The 19,482-nt window shown below is 38.7% G+C and overlaps 3 protein-coding genes across 3 annotated transcripts; all 3 read left to right on the top strand.

The window, feature by feature from the left end:
- The first annotated feature begins 10,208 nt into the window (after positions 1 to 10,208).
- LOC105439802 (serine/threonine-protein phosphatase 6 regulatory ankyrin repeat subunit B-like) lies at positions 10,209 to 16,994 on the top strand. Its single transcript, XM_011669194.1, has 3 exons — positions 10,209 to 10,292; positions 12,540 to 12,609; positions 14,146 to 16,994. Exons 1-3 carry the CDS (start codon positions 10,209 to 10,211, stop codon positions 16,992 to 16,994), a joined length of 3,003 nt encoding a protein of 1,000 aa, XP_011667496.1.
- On the top strand, positions 16,991 to 17,887 carry LOC591287 (ankyrin repeat domain-containing protein 50-like). Its single transcript, XM_790855.3, has one exon. The coding sequence runs from the start codon at positions 16,991 to 16,993 to the stop codon at positions 17,885 to 17,887; it is 897 nt and encodes a 298-aa protein (XP_795948.3).
- A 25-nt stretch (positions 17,888 to 17,912) lies between these two features.
- LOC100892355 (ankyrin-1-like) lies at positions 17,913 to 19,289 on the top strand. Its single transcript, XM_011669196.1, has one exon. The coding sequence runs from the start codon at positions 17,913 to 17,915 to the stop codon at positions 19,287 to 19,289; it is 1,377 nt and encodes a 458-aa protein (XP_011667498.1).
- The last annotated feature ends 193 nt before the right edge of the window (positions 19,290 to 19,482 follow it).

The following is a 19,482-nucleotide window of genomic DNA, read 5'->3' on the forward strand; positions in this document are numbered from 1 at the left end:
TCGGGCAGGTAGTTCCATTATGTGAATGGGTAAATTAACTATTACAAAATGAGGGGACACATTACATTGTACAATAGGGACACACGTTGTTTTTATTGTGCAGAACATACTCTTTTATTGACTTACTTATTGCATGGAACTATAAAACCAAAATGCATTTTGTATTCTAACAATTGGAGTACAAAGAATAATAACAGGTGAATGAAATGCATAAACACCACAAACACCTGGGGAGGAAGCATTCATAAATTTGAATACGATGAAACTATAAAACCAAAATGAAATTTGCGTTCTGGCAATTGGAGTACAAAGCATGATAGTAGGTGAATGAAATGCTTCAACAGCAACACAAACACCTGGGAAGCTAGGAAGCATCCATACATTTGAATAATTTAGTTGATAAACGACTCCGCATGTGGACGTTTGTTGAAGCAGAAAGCAGTGGATTCTTAACAACACTAACCCATTTAACAGAATGTCAGAACGTTAATTAAACTTGGCGCGGTTGGAAAATGCATCTTTCTACCCTGCGACTTTAATGGTACGATCCAGTAAATTAAAACAGTAAAATGGATCTTATTTTAAAATTATTCATTAAACAAAACCCAAAACTTCAGTGATATCAGAAAAAATATGTTATATCTTCCTAATAATTAAAAAAAGATGTATAAACATTGTGAAAGTGTCGCATTTTACGATAAAAGACACCGATTTAGCGAAGATGACGTCATTAGTGCGCTTGCATCAGGGAATTCAAGGTCAAAATGTCAATTCAGACGCTGATAAGTTATTGGTCGAGCCTTTTTGTTTCCTTTATTCCGAAAAAATTATACAATCAATCAAAATAAGTTTGATACCAGAAGAAAGCTAACGATTAGTATTTTCATTAACCGCTTGCCCCAAAGTCTCTTGACCACAGTGAAACGAGTGAGAGCTTGCGAGAGCGGCCAAAGTGTGATTGAAACTCGCTATTTGCTCTTCTCCAACGCAAAAAGAGACGACATTGTGCTGGATAAATGTATTTTTTCCGACAAAAGTACAGAAAATTTGCATATGGTCTTTTTATATTATACTTTATGAAATGTTACCCTAGCGACTTCCGGGCGCCCCAATGCTGGAAACAAACGCACATTTTAGAAAACTTCACTTTTTCATGGAAAAATGCTTATTTGTTCTATGCATGCAAGTCAGATTGAGCGGATGATACAACGTTTCCATATGACCCCAAAATTTGATCAATTCATCGGCTTTGCAAGATACATACATGACTTATGTTTGGCAGGAATCCATCAATCGGTTCTTGAGATAACGCGATCATGAGAACGGGACGTACGGACGGACGGACAACCCGAAAACATAATGCCTCTGGCTACTTCGTAACGGAGGCATAAAAATGTGTACGGCCTCATAACATAGGAAAAAAGTTACGTTTGGGTGTTGGTGAAGGAGTGTGTGTGTTTGTGCGTGAATGTAGGCGCGTGTAATTGGGTTTTACAGACGTGTGCCAATCAAACATGATCAATCGTGTATCGGGACCGAGTTCTTTACCAGTAACCGTCACAAGATATTCTTAATAGTCATGTTCATGGAACTGGTTATAACAAGGAGTTATTCCATATGGGTTCAGCATAACACATCCCTTGATATGGAGAATAATTAGGTACTCTCTCTAACCTAAAGAAATCAAAAGTGAAGAAGAGGACAGAAAGAACCAGCGAAAAACGATGATGGTATAACGTTAAGACAAAGTAACACTAACCCGGACATCCTTATATATATCTATCAAAGATGTTCGGCAGAGATTCTTTATTGGATTTAACTTACATACATACCTTGGATGTAAAGTTTTGAGAGCCAAGTACTAAAACATTATTAAAATAACATGACCAATCTTCAGATCAATCGGAAATTATCACAAGAAGGGAAAGAGGTGTTGATATTAAATGACAGCACGACAGTACGAAATTTTACCCGACAATAGCCTATACTGCAACTGAAGAAGAGCCTTTGGGTGTGGGATTTTACATTTAGATGTTTGAATTAAACGATGTAACAATATCAATGTTTAATATGAATAGCAGACTGAGCAACTTCGCAATTCACTGACAACAAAATTGATGACTGACAACAAAACTCATGAGAAGAAAAATAGATACCCGTTTAAGTTTGGGAGGCGTATACTTATATTCTTTTTTGTAAGTTGTGGAAGAAGAAAACACAGAAATTAAACATGATGCCAAAAAGACATTACAAAACAGTAAAGATGCAAAGGTATTCTTACTATTTATGATCTGATTAGTGATGTCATATTATATATTGTTTTGTTACATATACAAAACTACTGACAATTATGTATTTCAAATTTCATTTTGTTTAATAATCTGTATGTATTGTATATGTTTTAAGAACATGTTTTAAGAAGAATGGAATAAATACCATACCATACCCTATACCATACCGTACTGCGTTATATAATTTCAAACGAAAACGTTCCCTTTCCAATAAAACAAAATTAAAAGGATTCCCTTTCCAATAAAACAAAATTAAAAGGAGGAATTCATTTGTTACAAAAGAATCGAGAAGTTGTGCCGAAAAAACATCACCCACCGTGTCTCTGACTCTTCAATAGGAGTAGCTTCATATCAATAGATATGTTTATGGATTCCTAACTTCGATATGCTTTGTCCGCATCATCCCGGTTTTCCCCCGAGTTCCCCGTTTTCTTTTTTTTTCCTGTTACCCAGCTCACTTGAGGCTAATGTTCCCTCATAATGTTTGAGCACCATAATACTCTCTGTATTATGATGCTCAAACATTATGAGGGGAAATTAGAGAGAGACAAAGAAAGAGAGGGAAGGGAATAGAGATCTAAAGAGCGAGGGGAACAGAGAGAGAGAGAGAGAGAGAATACTGCAACAATAAGCCAGTTTAGGCCACCTAATATATTTCAGTTCATAGGAAATTAAAAAGCGCAAACAAACTTAGTCGAAGAGTTGATACAACGTCCAACTTTGATCGAAAAATAATGTCAGACAAGCTTCCATTGAAATTATCCTCTTCAGAATGTATTTTACGAGGGCATGTCTTTCGCCCACGCTCCAAAGATCTCCACAATTGGTCACAGCAATTTACTTTTAATAATAAACCTAGCTGCGTAAACAAGGTAACAATAGGGACTTTTAGATTTGCACGTCGACATATCGGACTGCTACGTGTGACGTCCTTTTAAGGCACTCGACAGAGTGGACTGATACGTCTGACGTTCTTTTAAGGCACTGCCAGTGCCTTAAAATGACGTCACACGTAGCAGTCCACTATGTCGACGTGCAAATCTAAAAGTCCCCATCATTTCAATGTGTTGCGTTTTCCTTTTTTGAGATCCAGCCTTCATAAAATTGGAGAATAATGCTCTAGGGTGTGATGTAGGTTTGTACATGTATGTGTATATGTGAGTGTGTATGAATGTGGGGGCATGATCAATTGTGTCTCGGGACCGAACTCTTTGACATTAGGGACTTTTAGATTTGCACGTCGATATTGCGGACTACTATGTGTGACATCCTTTATTATGTGACGTCCTTTTAGGGCAGTGTTAGTGCTCGGCAGTGCCTTAAAAGGACATCACACGTTGTAGTTCACGATGTCGATGGGCAAATCGAACAGTCCATATTATCATTTCAATGTGCTACGTTTCCCTTCTCGGAGATCCAGCCTTCATTATCATTTGAAAATAATGCTCGAGGGTGTGATGTAGGGACTTTTCGATTTGCACGTCGACATATTGAACTGCTACGTGTGGCATCCTTTTAAGGCAATGTGACCTCTTTTTAGGCAACTGGCAGTGCCGGGCAGTCCACTTTGTCGACGTGCAAATCTAAAAGTCCCTAATAACAGTCACAAGTTATTTATTTACACGCACAAACGCACACATACTCGCACATACACACAAACACGTACACGCACACACACACGTACCAGCACATACACACGTACCCGCACATACACACGTACCCACCCATACACCCCCCATATCATTCGTTACATTCTTTAGTTATATTCAATTTTCTAGAGTATGAGATTAATTAGCTCAATTATCCCTCGTAAATACCATTCATGCTAACTGTTACAGCAGTTTATTGCATTGGTTTCCACTGATACATGAGTATATCTGCAAGACTGAAACCCTCGTTTTACTTGTTGGATAAGAAAAGAAGAAGAAAAAAAATCAATATTATTGTCAGACTTAAATCAATTACTACTATCCGAAAATAGTAGATTCAAGTCATGATTTCGCATCTACCTCGAAGGAGATACAACAAAATATATTTCCAAAAAAGTCAGTTAATCGTCACTATTTAAAACAGAAAATATGTTTTTATGTGACATTTTCTTTTTTTCGATTTGTTTGTTTGTTTGTTTCAAATGATACTCAATTAAAAATATGAATATGGGATCATAAGATGGCATTGGCAAGGAGGAAAAAGGAGCTATTGTTAAGACGATATTGTTAGGCATAGGGTTGTTCTGCCTGAGGTCAAGCTTAAAGAGTCTGTTCGAGATCTCAATATTAATAGTTTGCGTAGTACATTTAAAATTACACTTCTCCCCTGGTTCTACCATCTTTGCCCTTAAGTATCTACATCTGATGACAGATTCTACTACAGTGTACCTTGCCATTTTCATAATGGTTGTGTTAGCATGGAAAATTGTTCTCATTTGTGTCATTGGACAGAAACGACATGTCCTAATTTTAAGGACTGGATCTTGATTCAGCTTTGCTCTTAGAATATAACTCTTCTCTTCCTCCACTTCCATCTCTTTTTCCTTCGCCCTTTTTTCCTCTCCTCCTCCTTCTACTACTTATTCTTCTTCTTCTTTTTCCCTTGTTTTCACCTTCTTCTTCTTCTTCTTCGTCTTGTTCTTCTTCTTTTTCTTACATGTAGCTGTCAAAATATATGCGTCTGGTGCCTGACCCACGTATTGGACAAGTTAAAGTATTCTTTCTTGATGTTGGTCCGCCTAATAGGCTAGGAATATTGTGTTTTGAGGTCAAACAAATTGCAATAAAATATTTTTCACTGCAATGCATTTTAGTAAGGTCCTCAAAATGACATACTAAAAGTCCAAAAAAATCCAAGTAGTGGAAGTGCCCCTAATTTGCATAAATCCAATATGGCCGCTATTTCGAGGATTTTCACATAGATTTTGTCATATTTGTCAACTTGTATAGGCTGTTGTGGCACTAAAGGAGTAGGAAAAGTGATCTGCTGTACATTGTGTATCAACTAAAATACCCATATTCTACAGGTACATCACACACCTGAAACAAATCCCCCGCACACCCACACCCACACAATCCAACATGTAATTTATGCTCAATTTATTACCTTAGCAGATGATGTTATTTCATTATGCACTAGGCAAATATCATGTCATTTTATATCGAAACAACTAAAACAAAAATATCAGTTCAGAAAAACTGGCCCTTATGAGTATTCGTACAAACACAAGAGCTGTTATAGGGTTATGTAGGGGTACAGCCCGTACCTTACATTATCCGTGTAGTGGACTAATTGTGTCTAATTTCCATAAATCCACAATGGCCGCCAATTCTAGGTTTTTTTTCCTAGATTTGGTCAAAATATTCACCATACATACCTTTTAGCACACTTTTAGTGTACTTTTAAAGTCTAAAATGTTATTTCCAAGAATTTTTTTGTTTGCATAAGGTTTTATATGCCCGGTTGAGTGTTTTAATTTGCTTAAATTCAAAATGGCTGCTAAATTAAACATTTTTGTAGAGAATTTATTATAATGATATTTTTTGTCTTATGTTACCTTGAATACATTCAGACTAATTGCGACAACACTTATATATGTTGTACAAATATATTTATATTTCAAATGTTTCATAATTAGGTTTTTTAATTTTCATATATATACATACATTTTGTTAAAAGTGGATTAATCAATTTTGTGTTGAATCTCACCTTACAATGCATTTCAGAGCAGCTATGTCTATGTTAGTTTACAATCCCAGTGCAATTGTTATAACATGATGCAGGTCATGAGGCCTACAATTAAGTATACATATTCTAATTTGATTAGAGTTTGTAGTCTCCAACAAACAAACATTTATGAGGCATGCTGATCAGTAGTATCATCAAGTTCTAGGTAGGCCTATAATGGTGGTGAGTTGATACAACTAGTGCCATGGCAATCAGTGCAGGCTGTTGGACATTGGATGCCATACTTCCAGCACGTGCATTTCTTGGCTGCACAATCTTTCTTGCATCCACATCTGATGATCTTAAGGTGTTATGCGGAAGCTGGTGTTTTATCAGTTTTTATTGGAAGATACTTCCCATCCATGACCTGCCAACTCAGTTTCCCGATGTCAGGCTGTCTGCCATTCCTTTCCATTCTAATATCTGATAGTACACACGCAGACTGTGGAACTTTCCTGCTGCTGAAGTTGGTTGGAAAGTCTTTGCTTACGCAATCTTCTATTGAGTCACCACCATACAGGCATACAAGTGCCTTCTCTCCAGTTGGAATAATGGCCTCCTTCAGGTATGATGCCGGCTGACTTAATACCATGGCAAGCTCACAGAATTCGTCATTCTTCATGATTTTCTTCAGTGCTACGCCTTTCCCTAGTCCAAATATGCGAGACGTTGTGTCGCAGTCCAGAAGCACACGACACAGAGAAAGTAGTCACACACACTACTTCCTAGAGTTTCCTTCAGCTGTTTAATATTCCATATTCGGTTCTTCTTGGAGTTGCCTTAATTGGGCTCAGGTGCAAAAAAAAAGAAGTCCTTTGAATTCAGATCAGCGTAGAAGATCAGCACGATGAGAAGGTTTGTGTCATCATCGACAATAACTGTTGCTTTAAACTTCTGTTGCATCACAATTAATTCCAGGATCTGCTCTTCCTCAATTGCTACATCACAATGAAGATCAAGAAGATGCTGTCCGTTAGTAGTTGTTCAAGAGAGAACTTAAGTGGGCTGCTCCGCGAAATTAGCTACTCCACATGGAACACCTGGGTGCTGAACAACCTCTGGAAATTCCTATAGTGATCACTATAGGAGCTTCCAGAGGTTGTTTGTACTCGTTGCAGATGTACATTATACAAGTCTGGTATCAGCATGGTATTAAGAGCAGCATCAACGAGTAAATGGCTCCGCACATGCAACTCTAGAAATAGCCTTTCCACCAAGCATACATGGCATACACTATACTTCAGGAAGTTCATGGGGTCCTGAGCCCGTCATCAAATGCCCTGCAGAATGATCTGCTTCAAGTCACTGTCACTTGGCTGGCTCCTGGTTATTGTGAGTGCCTTCCACCAGAGTAGCTTATCAAACGTCCAAACAGGTGTATAGTATTATACTGTTTAGCATGGATACAAGCAAAACGCAGAGTTTAGTAAACACATGCAGGATGGATCACTAGGATTCATGTCAATCATGGGGAGAAACATAGAAGATGACTGATCATGGTACTTGCCGTTGTTTTTATTATCTGTATCGTTCCGGACCTTTGAAGGCCTTGGGGACCGCAGTAGTAAAAATGTCTTCAACAACACATCAAGATCAAATGTTGGATATTCTGGTCCCCGATTCACAATCGGCTGGTAAACCAGAGGTTGTACAGTTGTAGATGCCTTTAAGTATTCAATGTTGATACGTCCAACAGTAGCAAAGTCCTCCGCGGATACCGTTTAGTACAGGCTTACAGTACTTTATCCCTAGGGTTAGGGTAGCAATGTGCCCATCTGTGGAAATTACCTGATCCATCAGGAGTGTCGATATTATTTGCAATAAACTGAATGAACTCTTGAGAAATTGCCGCACTTCTTTCATATTTCTTAACCACCGGATAAGAGCATTAGAAGCATTGCGCATGCAGTGTGTCGATCAAAAAGCGAGATGAGAATTGATGATGCATTTGTATTCAAAGCTGAAGAGGAGAAAGGAGAACCCTTGGACGTATTGCGTGCATTATGGCTTGCCCAATAGATGCCAGCATCACAATCTACCTTTTGGCCAACAAACATGTTCCGCAATAGCAGTTGCAGGGAATCTGTGAGAAATGCAGGTAAACGCGTCACTTGTAATTTTCTTTTAATAACTTAACGTCATTCTTTATACGGTGAGGCAGCAGTCTTGATGATCCTCATTTTCTCCTGCTTTGATGTGTTGTTCTTTGGTTGCTTGTGGAATTCATACAGAATAGCACTAGCTGTGCTACGAAATGTAACTACATCATGGTTTCCTTTCAGTTCAGTTATACAACCTCTCACCTAAGTGCCACTGTATTTTCTTTTTCATGTATACCCCACTGTCGGCATCATGATCTGTATCCAGAAAATACTCTTACATCTTAGTAACACAATCAACTACTGTTGTTTGTTCCTCATCATTTTCCTCATTGGTATTTTTTTTTCTTCAGTTTTAAAGTTCACCATGCATAGTTTATGGTAAACTGCATCAACTGCGGGAAGATCATTGGCAGACGCAAGTCTTCCAGACACATTTTGCGACCAAGTATCATTTCTTTTAATGCATATCTCTACTACAACTACAGTAATAGCACAATCAGTACCACAGCAACAACTAAAGCCCCTTCCTATTCATGTGTAGGCTTGCCTTTTGTAGCACTGCATAGATCAGCAATCAAGAAAGGTGTACATTCTGTGGCGTCATGAATTACAGGCTTAATTTGACCTCTGAATTACCTTAGATGAAGGAGGGGGGGGGTGTAGTAGCAAACTTTGATTGGTTATTGTGCCTTAGTTGATTCTGATATCTTAATTTAAAAAATGTATTGTATTCTGCACATTATAAGCTTTCCATCGATATTATAATGAAACTGTTATTGAGTGTTCTACTTTAAAGTTTTGCAATGAATGACTATGAATTAGGCATCATGGATATCACATAATAAAAGCTTACGGGTCTAACTTAGTTGGATATTTGACAAAAATAGTGACTAGAGAGCACAAATACCGCAGTAATATGGATAATTGTACTGTGATGAGCCATTAGCATGCAATATACTATTTGTCAGATCTCTAAACTTAAGTAAACTGTTACACTGAGAACAACTTCTAATTCCAATGACCATGACGATAATGTAAGGTACAGGTTGTACCCCTAATAGCCCTACCAACAGCTCTTGTGTTTGTACGAATACTCATAAGGGCCAGTTTTTCTGAATATTTTATTTTAGTTTTTTTTCAATATCATTAGATTGACATTATATTTGTCTTGTGCATAATGAAAAAACACCATCTGCTAAGGTAATAAATTGAGCATAAATTACATATTGGATTGTGTGGGTGTGGATGTGTGGGGGATTTTGTTCAGATATGTGATGTATCTTTAGTATATAGGTATTTTAGTTGATACACAATGTACAGCAGATCACTTTTCCTCCTCCTTCAGTGCCACAACAGCCTATACAAGCTGACAAATATGATAAAATATATGTGAAAATCCTCGAAATAGCGGCCATATTGGATTTATGCAAATTAGGGGCACTTCCACTACTTGGATTTTTTTGGACTTTTAGTATGTCATTTTGGGGACCTTACAAAAATGCATTGCAGTGAAAAATATTTTATTGCAATTTGTTTGACGTTTACCTAAAAAAAGACACAATATTCCTAGCCTATAAATCGACATCAGGAATGTCATAGACAGGATTTCCAATTCGGTTGCATGAAAAGGATACATGCTATCTTGATTGGATGCCTTTGATATCAGACAAAGGAACACCACTTCGACAGTATAAATGCGCCTTACACTTGCATCTAAACTGATGGATGTATCTCCAAGGTCATGCAGACTTCTGATTTCTTCCATGCCACGATAATTAACAATAGGCAGAACAACAAGGAACACCCAATTACAATAGACACTGCTATCAAGATTGTAGTCGAGTATTCATCTTAACCGTTCGTAACTTTCCAAGATTATTTGATGCTTGCCATATCGGGATCTTCCACATCAACACTTGATAACTTGCACGCCACAAATTATTGGATTCGGGGTTTGAATTATTATCATATACATAATGAATCAGTTTGCATTAAGATTTATACTAAACAGAACTGACCAAGATAAGCAGAGCTTGATGCATTGTGATCCCTTTTTAAGGTTTTTGTTACATTTCAATTGGTACAGGATGATTCCACCATGGGGGCACGGACATCCGAAATGAGGGGTAACACGGATAACGAGGAGATGAGTCTAGAATCAGCAGTAACAGATGCATTCGAGGTAAGCAAAATTAATTTTTATGATTAGGCATTTTAAAAGTTTTACACATTAAAGTATAAAGGAATGATATTTCGTAACGAACATCTCTCCCTAAAATTTGCCGACAGAACTATTAAAATAACTATCAATCAGCGAACCTACTAGTTTCCTCCCAATTAAATGGAACATCGGATGTCACTTCTCAATGGTTCATCCCAGTAGATCGACTATCCATTATCTTTCTTAAACCGACTGCCCACGAGACCGGCAAAACAAAGAAATACATAACATAAATCCTGCGGGCTTCAGGTCTCGTAGGGCGGCGATCTAGTGAACCTCCAAAACAGTTGTCATAAGGTTCGCGAGACATTAACGGTCTCCTGTGTTTTCTGTTTTAAATGGTCAGTGAGCCACAAAATAGAACATTTGTTTCATTTCATGTTTACAATTAGTAAGGATTTTTTTTTTTGGTCTTTTTCTATTAGCTCCAAAATGACTTGTTTTGTCGAATACTTTTGTCGCAGTATCGAAACGTCTGGCGGGTCGGATGACCTGGCTCATGAGCCGCAATCGATAGAGAAAGACAACAAAATCCACTGTAATATAAAAATGACTTAAACAGAATGATAATAAAAATAAAGAGTACTGAATGATTCAGGAAATCAAACAAAAGATAAGAAAAATATGAACTTTTAAAATTGTAATTATTCTAACACAAAGCGGGTGAATTTTGAATTGTGAGCACCCCAACCAATTTTTTTAGCAATCGAAGAACCGATATAGTAGTTTTATACCTGAATCCTAAATATATATCATGGGATTCATGGTTAACCATCAATAAACACTGATATAGAAAAACATTGATTTAATCAGAATGGCCCTTCGTGCACTGAAGCTAGATGACATAGTGTTTGAGTGACACAAAATTAAAGATTCATAACTTTCCCATCCTTTTGTAGGATTTACCTAACATTTTCACTGATTCATTTCTTTTATTGGACACTGAGTAAATATTCATTTGATCCTAAAGCAGGGAATTTCATGTTTGGGCAACTACGTATAATATATTTCGAATTACCTTTCAGAGCAGGAGGCAATTGTCAGTGGTATGAAACATAAAGACCCGAATTCACAACAGTGGTACAAAGAGGTTTTGTACCATGGGTGTCGTACAAAACCCCCCTCTGAGGTTTAAACCTCTGATTTTCTGATTCACAAAGGAGGTTTAAACCCCCGGGGGGTTTTGTACCACTGTTGTGAATTCGGGCCAAAGTGTGCAGTCTGTAAAATGTAAATATTCGAAGTTTTATGGGTATTCAATTAAAACAAAAACAAGGGGGCGCTATGATCTCTGTAGCGAGAACCAGTACAAATACGTTTTGCCTTTTTGATATCCTAGAATTTAATCGATTAGACATTTGGAATTCGCTCATATTAAATTACAGTATGTTATATACGGTAGTAATGTTTATGATCAGCTAAGGCATTCGACACTCTGTAATGCACTAGTGCAAGATCAGGTGAATGCGACTTTCTTAGGCCAAACTGATTTGGATTATTAAAGGAGGTCATTCTTTGTCAAAAAATCATACATTCTGTGGTAAACAATTCGTTCAAGTATTTTTGAAAAGCTTGACAAAATGAAAATTTGGCGATAGTCACTTAGATTTATGCATACATCATCTTTTTAAATAATTATATTGATCTCTATTCATTAAGTTTGTAGGTGTTCCAGATTTTTTATCTCAACCCATGATACAAAAATGGTATTCATTTTCTTGCTTTGTTGAGCTTCATTCGTCAGAAATATGTGCTTCCAATTTATCATCTTAATTTTGAAGTTTTTTTATGGAAAGGTCACATCATAACATGAAAGACTCTACTGATGAAATACCTTCAATTTGAGTATTTAAGCATTTTAAGGATTATGTACTTTGAAGTGAAACAAAATTCAGTCATATTGTCGTTCTTGGGTTGATATTAGTCAAGAGCTCTAGCATTGCCGCCTCCTCCCTGTGCAGACTTTTATAGCAACCCGTACACTCATGTCAGTCATTTTGTTTTATATATTAAAGAGGAAACCTCAGTCTACATACAATTGACAGGGGAAACAACATAAAATGAACAACAACAATATATAACATTGTTCCAGGTATCCCAATTCTCCGTTAAGTCAAAATGATTAATAATTGGAGAGACTAACTCCAGACTGTGAAAGTATGAAATCATTAACTGTTATGAAATTTGGTTTTTTTAATTTTTATTCAGGACACTGAGAAATCTGGCGGGTTTGAACAAGAAACTGAAAATGAGAAGAGTCTTTCGCAAGACGCTGATGGTGACGTAGGAATTCAGGAACGGAAAATGTAAGTTTTTTGTTTTAATCTATCATCATCTACACGTACTAGAACAAGCAAAGCGTACGCCTTGGTTCTGGTAAACCGAGAAATATTTCTTTCCAATAAATATAATAACTCATATTCGAGAAATTAAACCTGCTTAATGCATATCGCTGGTTTATCTATCAGTGAATAATATAGAAGTAGCTTTAAAGTGAGACCACATTTTCTTCATAACATCGTTATCTGCATGAACAAGAACTTAACATACTGCGTTTGCTCACTCCTAAAATATTGACAATTTCTTGAGATGATAAGAATAAAGAAGTAAAGAAGAGTGCTCAGCAAAATATAGAAAAGGACAAAGAGAGAAAGATGTATATATATATATATAGAGAGAGAGAGAGAGAGAGGGAGAGAGAGAATGAGAGAGAGAGAGAGAGAGGAAAATGGGTGTCAATTATGATAACTACATGTATTATTAAATGAATAGAAAATAGAACGAATGACGCGATCATAATAGATGTATATGCCTACACATTTTAAATCATCTCCATGGACAGAAATGAAAACATTTGATTTGAACCACCCTTATTATGTAGTCATTCATTGTATTTGGATAATCGTGTCACACTGTCACACTGTCACATTTGTCTCACGTGAAAATCATTTTTTTAGAAAAACAGTCACTTTCGCGTTTCAGTACTAATACCTTTATATTTAATTCTGTCCTCCTTTCGAAGAAACTCAGTATAATCCAATCGCTTTTCCATGAGACTTTCTACTTTAAAAAAAGAAATATCCGCTCAGTTGAATGCATATTTACGGAATCCCTTTTATTAAATGTTTGATTTTATAACGGACACACACCATCCAGAATAAAAGCTTTGATTTTGTTTATTAGTCCTTGCGGCTTGTATTAATGATAAGACTGAATTCGCCTTTATTTTACCATTTTTATATTACATTTTATTTTTAAATCTCACATTGTCCCTCACGAATCTTTATCTACAAATGCATAACTTGCTTTCAACTTCCTTTGAAAACAGTTAATGTGGTATCAATACGCGGCAATGGACTTCAAATGTTACATCCCATATATGAAACAAATTGACCCTTCCCCTTCTCTTCTTCTCCGGAGATGGTTTATTTCCTGCTTTCAATCGCATATCATACTATTGTTTTTGCTTAAGATTCATGTTCATGACACACAACAATTAGGTTGCAAGTGATTATTTGTAATTCATTCCCTTTCGATTAGAATGGAATTCGAACAAGTATGAATAAAATGACGGGAAATTGTTTTACAAATTTGAAATGCTTAATTCCATAATATCGCTTAGAGTAAACGAAATATGCCTTTTGTTTTAGGGAAAACGGAACCGGTATACTGCTGATCATATCACAGCAAAAGATGACTTCACAACATACATCTGTTGTTTTGAATATTGAACAAAATGAAGCACAGAAAGAACATACAGATGAAGGATATAATGTACTATCTAATACGCCTACATTACTTCGACCTGATGCAGATATAGAGGACGAGAAGACAGAGCTGTCACACGATACTCTTGTAAATTTGAATACCGACACATCTGCTGATGACAAGTGCATCAAATCGACAGAAATCTTAGACAGCTTGAAGATTAGAAAGAAAGAAGTTTTGAATAGACTGAATAAACTGTCCACGGGACTGAGTGATGCCAGTGTGTTCGAACTAGAGCTACCATTCAACCCTGACATAGACCTGATGGATGAGAAAGGATACACAACGCTGTACAAGGCAGCTTCAGAAGGTTATCTCGAAGGTGTTCAGGATCTCATTTCACGTGGAGCAAACCCAAATGAACCAAGTAAGGGTGGACTCCGTCCTCTTCATGCAGCGGCTCAAGAAGGTCATGCACACATCGTTGACTTCCTCATCCTGCAGGGAGCGGACGCGAATGTCGAATGTGACTTGGGTCAGACTCCTCTTCATACAGCAGCATCCAGTGGCTATACCGGTATCGTAAATGGTCTCATTGCAGGAGGAGCTAATGCGAACAAGGAAGACAACACCGGGTGGACTCCATTCAATGCTGCCGTTCATTATGGCAATCTAGAAGCCGTCAAATGTCTTTTGACGAAAGGTGTGAAGCAGAACAGATATGATGGAATGACCCCACTCTATTGCGCAGCTCAATTTGGTCATTTAGATATTGTAGATTTCTTCATTTCCAATGGAGCTGATGTGAACGAAGAACATTTCAAAGGAAGGATTCCTCTCCACAGTGCAGCTGCTGGAGGCCACTTGAAAGTCATGGAATATCTCATCCAGCGAGGATCTGATGTGAACAAGAAAACTAACACGGGGTGGGCACCATTCAATGCTGCCGTTCAATACGGTCATCTCGACGCCGTCAAATGTCTCATGACTAAAGGAGCAAAGCAAAACAGATTTGATGACATGACACCACTCTATGCCGCTGCACAATTTGGTCATTTAGATATTGTAGATTTCTTCATATCCAATGGCGCTGATGTGAACGAAGAAGATAACATAGGTAGGGTTCCTCTCCATAGTGCAGCTGTTAACGGGAACATTGAGGTCATTGGATATCTCATTCAACAAGGATCTGATGTGAACAAGGAATACATCAAGGGTTTCACCCCATTCAATGCTGCTGTTCAGTATGGCCATCTAGAAGCCGTTAAATATCTCATAACTGAAGGAGCAAAGCAGAACAAATTTGATGGAAATACCCCCCTCTATTGCGCAGCTCAATTTGGTCATTTACACATCGTCGATTTCTTCTTTTCCGAAGGAGCTGATGTTAATGAAGAAGATAACAAAGGGAGGATTCCTCTCCACAGTGCAGCTGCTGGAGGCCACTTGAAAGTCATGGAATATCTCATTCATCAAGGATCTGATGTGAACAAGAAAAGTAACACCGGGTGGACACCATTAAATGCTGCCGTTCAATACGCTCATCTCGAAGCCGTCAAATGTCTTATGACTGAAGGAGCGAAGCAGAACAGATATGACGGTATGACCCCACTATATGCTGCAGCACGATTTGGCCATTTAGACATCGTCAAATTCTTCATTTCGAAAGGATATGATGTGAACGAAGAACATGACACGGGGATGATTCCTCTCCACAGTGTAGCGATTAACGGTAACGTTAAAGCCATAACATATCTCATTCAACAAGGATCTGATCTAAACAAGGGTGATGCTAATGGTTGGACACCATTAAATGCTGCCGTTCAATACGGTCATCTAGAAGCCGTCAAATGTCTAATGACTGAAGGAGCGAAGCAGAACAGATATAATGGTATGACCCCACTCTATGCCGCAGCACATTTTTGTCATTTAGATCTCGTTGAACTATTCATTTCCAATGGCGCTGATGTGAACGAAGAAGATGACAAAGGTAGGATTCCTCTCCACAGTGCGGCTATTACTGGGAACATAGAAGTCATGGAATATCTCATTCGACAAGGATCTGATGTGAACAAGAAAAGTAACAGTGGGTGGACGCCATTCAATGCTGCCGTACAATATGGCCATCTAGAAGCCGTCAAATGTCTCATGACTGAAGGAGCAAAGCAGAACAGATTTGATAGAATGACCCCACTCTATGTCGCTGCACAATGTGGTCATTTACACATAGTGGACTACTTAATTTCCAAAGGAGCTGATGTGAACGAAGAAGATTTCAAAGGGAGGATTCCTCTCTACGGCGCAGCTAACAACGGGAACATAACGGTCATTGAATATCTCATTCGACAAGGATCTGATGTGAACAAGAAAAGTAACACCGGGTGCACACCATTCAATGCTGCCATACAATATGGCCATCTAGAAGCTGTCAAATGTCTCATGACTGAAGGAGCGAAGCAGAACAAATTTGATGGAATTACCCCCCTCCATTGCGCAGCTCAATTTGGTCATTTACGCCTCGTCGAATTCTTCATTTCCAAAGGAGCTGATGTGAACGAAGAAGATAACAAAGGGAGGATTCCTCTCCATAGTGCAGCTGCTGGAGGCCACGTGAAAGTCATGGAATATCTCATTCAACAAGGATCCAATGTGAACAAGAAAAATAACACCGGATGGACGCCATTCAATGCTGCTGTTGAATATGGCCATCTAGAAGCTGTCAAATATCTCGTTACTGAAGGAGCGAAGCAGAACAGATATTATGATATGACCCCACTCTATTGTGCAGCTCATTACGGCCATTTAGACATCGTCAAATTCTTCATTTCCAAAGGAGATGAAGTGAACGAAGAACATGACAAAGGGATGATTCCTCTCCACAGTGCAGCTGCTGAAGGCCACTTAGAAGTCATGGAATATCTCATTCAACAAGGATCAACAACAAATATCTCATGACAGAAGGAGCGAAGCAGAACAGATATTATGGTATGACCCCACTCTATGCAGCTGCTCATTTTGGTCATTTAGATATCGCTGAATTCTTCATTTCCAATGAACTTGATGTGAACGAAGAAGATGACAAAGGTAGGATTCCTCTCCACAGTGCAGCCGCTCATGGCCACATGAAAGTCATGGAATATCTCATTCAGCAAGGATCTGATGTGGACAAGGCAGACGTCAAAGGTTGGACACCATTCAATGCTGCCGTTCAAAATGGCCATCTAGAAGCCGTCAAATATCTCATAAATAAAGGAGCGAAGCAGAACAGATATGATGGAATGACCCCAATGTATGCCGCAGCCCAGTCTGGTCATTTAGATATTGTCGAATTCTTCAATATCAAAGGAGCTGAAGTGAACGAAGAATACAATGTAGATCGGATCCCTCTGCACGGTGCTTCTATTAACGGTAACGCTGACGTCTTGGAATATCTCATTCAACACGGATCTGATGTGAACAAGGCAGATGCCAAGGGCTGGACACCATTCAATGCAGCTGTTCAGTACGGCCATCTAGAAGCCGTCAAGTATCTCATGACTGAAGGAGCGAAGCAGAACAGATATGATGGTATGACCCCACTCTATGCCGCTGCAGGGTTTGGCCATCTTGATCTTGTCAAATACTTTATTTATAAAGGAGCAGATGTGAACGAAGAAACTGATACGGGTCGGATACCTTTGCTCGGCGCAGCTATTCACGGTAACGCTGAAGTCTTGGAATATCTCATTCAAGAAGGATCCGATGTGAACAAAAGTGATGCCCAGATTCGATGGAATGACCCCACTCTATGTCGCAGCACGATTGGGTCATTTAGATATCGTCAAATTCTTCGTTTCCAAAGGAGCTGATGTGAGCAAAAGAAACGACCGTGGGATGATTCCTCTCCATGGTGCAGCTGCTGGAGGCCACATGGAAGTTATGGAATATCTTATTCAGCAAGGATCTAGTGTGAACGAGGCTAATGCCAAGGGTTGGACTCCATTCAATGCTGCCGTTCAAGAGGGCCACATAGAAGCCGTGAAATATCTCATGACTATAAGAGCAAAGCAGAACAGATATGATGGGATGACCCCACTCTATCTCGCAGCACGATTGGGTCATTTGGATATCGTCAAATTCTTCATTTCCAAAGGAGCTGGTGTGAACGAAGAAGATGACAGAAGGATGATTCCTCTCCACGGTGCAGCTGCTGGAGGCCACATGGAAGTTATGGAATATCTCATTCAGCAAGGATCTGATTTGAACAAGAATGGTAACGATGGGTGGACGCCATTACATGCTGCAATCAGTAACGGCCATTTGGAGGTTGTCAATGTTCTCTTTGCAGAAGGAGCTCAGGGTACCAGGTTTGAAGGATTGACACTGCTTTACATTGCATCACGGTATGACCATGTTGATGTGGTAAAATTCCTTGTCTCAAAAGGATGTGATGTGAATGAGAAAAGTGAATGCGGGAAGTCCCCTCTTCATGCAGCATGCTACACTGGCAACATGAATATCGTGAAATTACTCGTTCATCACAAAGCTAATGTCAATGAACAAGATCGTGATGGATGGAAACCACTCGAAGCCGCTGCACAAGAAGGACATCGAGATGTAGTAGATTACCTTGCATTGAATGGAGTACACGTGAACGTGAGGGACATAGATGGTTCTACGCCGCTTCAGAAAACAGCGAACGCAGACCATCTGAATGCAATAAAAGTCATCTCACCTTGTAGAGGTGACCCGGGTGAGAAAGACACTCGAGATCCACGTTCCCGTGGATCCCAGAAACTCATCGAAGGAGAATATGTGACGGTGACAATGAAGGATGCAGACACGAGGTCACACACGAGGCAGTTAGCAATTCAGGTAGACAATGTAGAAGATAAGAATGACTGCAATCAAGCTGATAATGCGAAGAGAGGAGACGACGAACTCTCCTTGAAGAATATTCCCATCGGGACCCATGATGATAAAGAAAGTGGCAGAGAAGAACACAATCCTTTCATCCATGCTAAGCTGAAATATCCTGAAAAAGGTGAACAAGATCCAGTGCTAGATCAGATTGAAGCAATGAAGAGCCCCGTGACAACAACTGGGGCAGACGGTTCTACCTTGCGGGGACATCAGACATGGCAATACAGCGGATTCGATCCACCCCATCTACAAACCATGGAGACTGACGGTCACCCGTCTGAAGAACCGAAATCCAGATGTCACTCACTAATTGATGAAAACACGGAAACAAGAGTGAGTGGTTATTAAATATTTCAGTTTTCTCAAAGCATATATTTTATTGAAACTTTGTACTAGAAAGTTTCGTTTTGAAGCAACCATTCAGCCAATTCTATTGTCATCATAAAGACGACAAACAAAGATTCGTAGAGAGCAAGATTAATGACCTTTTGAACATGGCCCTATGGTAAAGATTTCGTAATAAGTTTGCTTTCAACACACC

The sequence above is a fragment of the Strongylocentrotus purpuratus genome, unplaced genomic scaffold (genome assembly GCF_000002235.5).
Source record: "Strongylocentrotus purpuratus isolate Spur 01 unplaced genomic scaffold, Spur_5.0 spur5_scaffold_21, whole genome shotgun sequence".
NCBI lineage: Eukaryota > Metazoa > Echinodermata > Echinoidea > Camarodonta > Strongylocentrotidae > Strongylocentrotus > Strongylocentrotus purpuratus.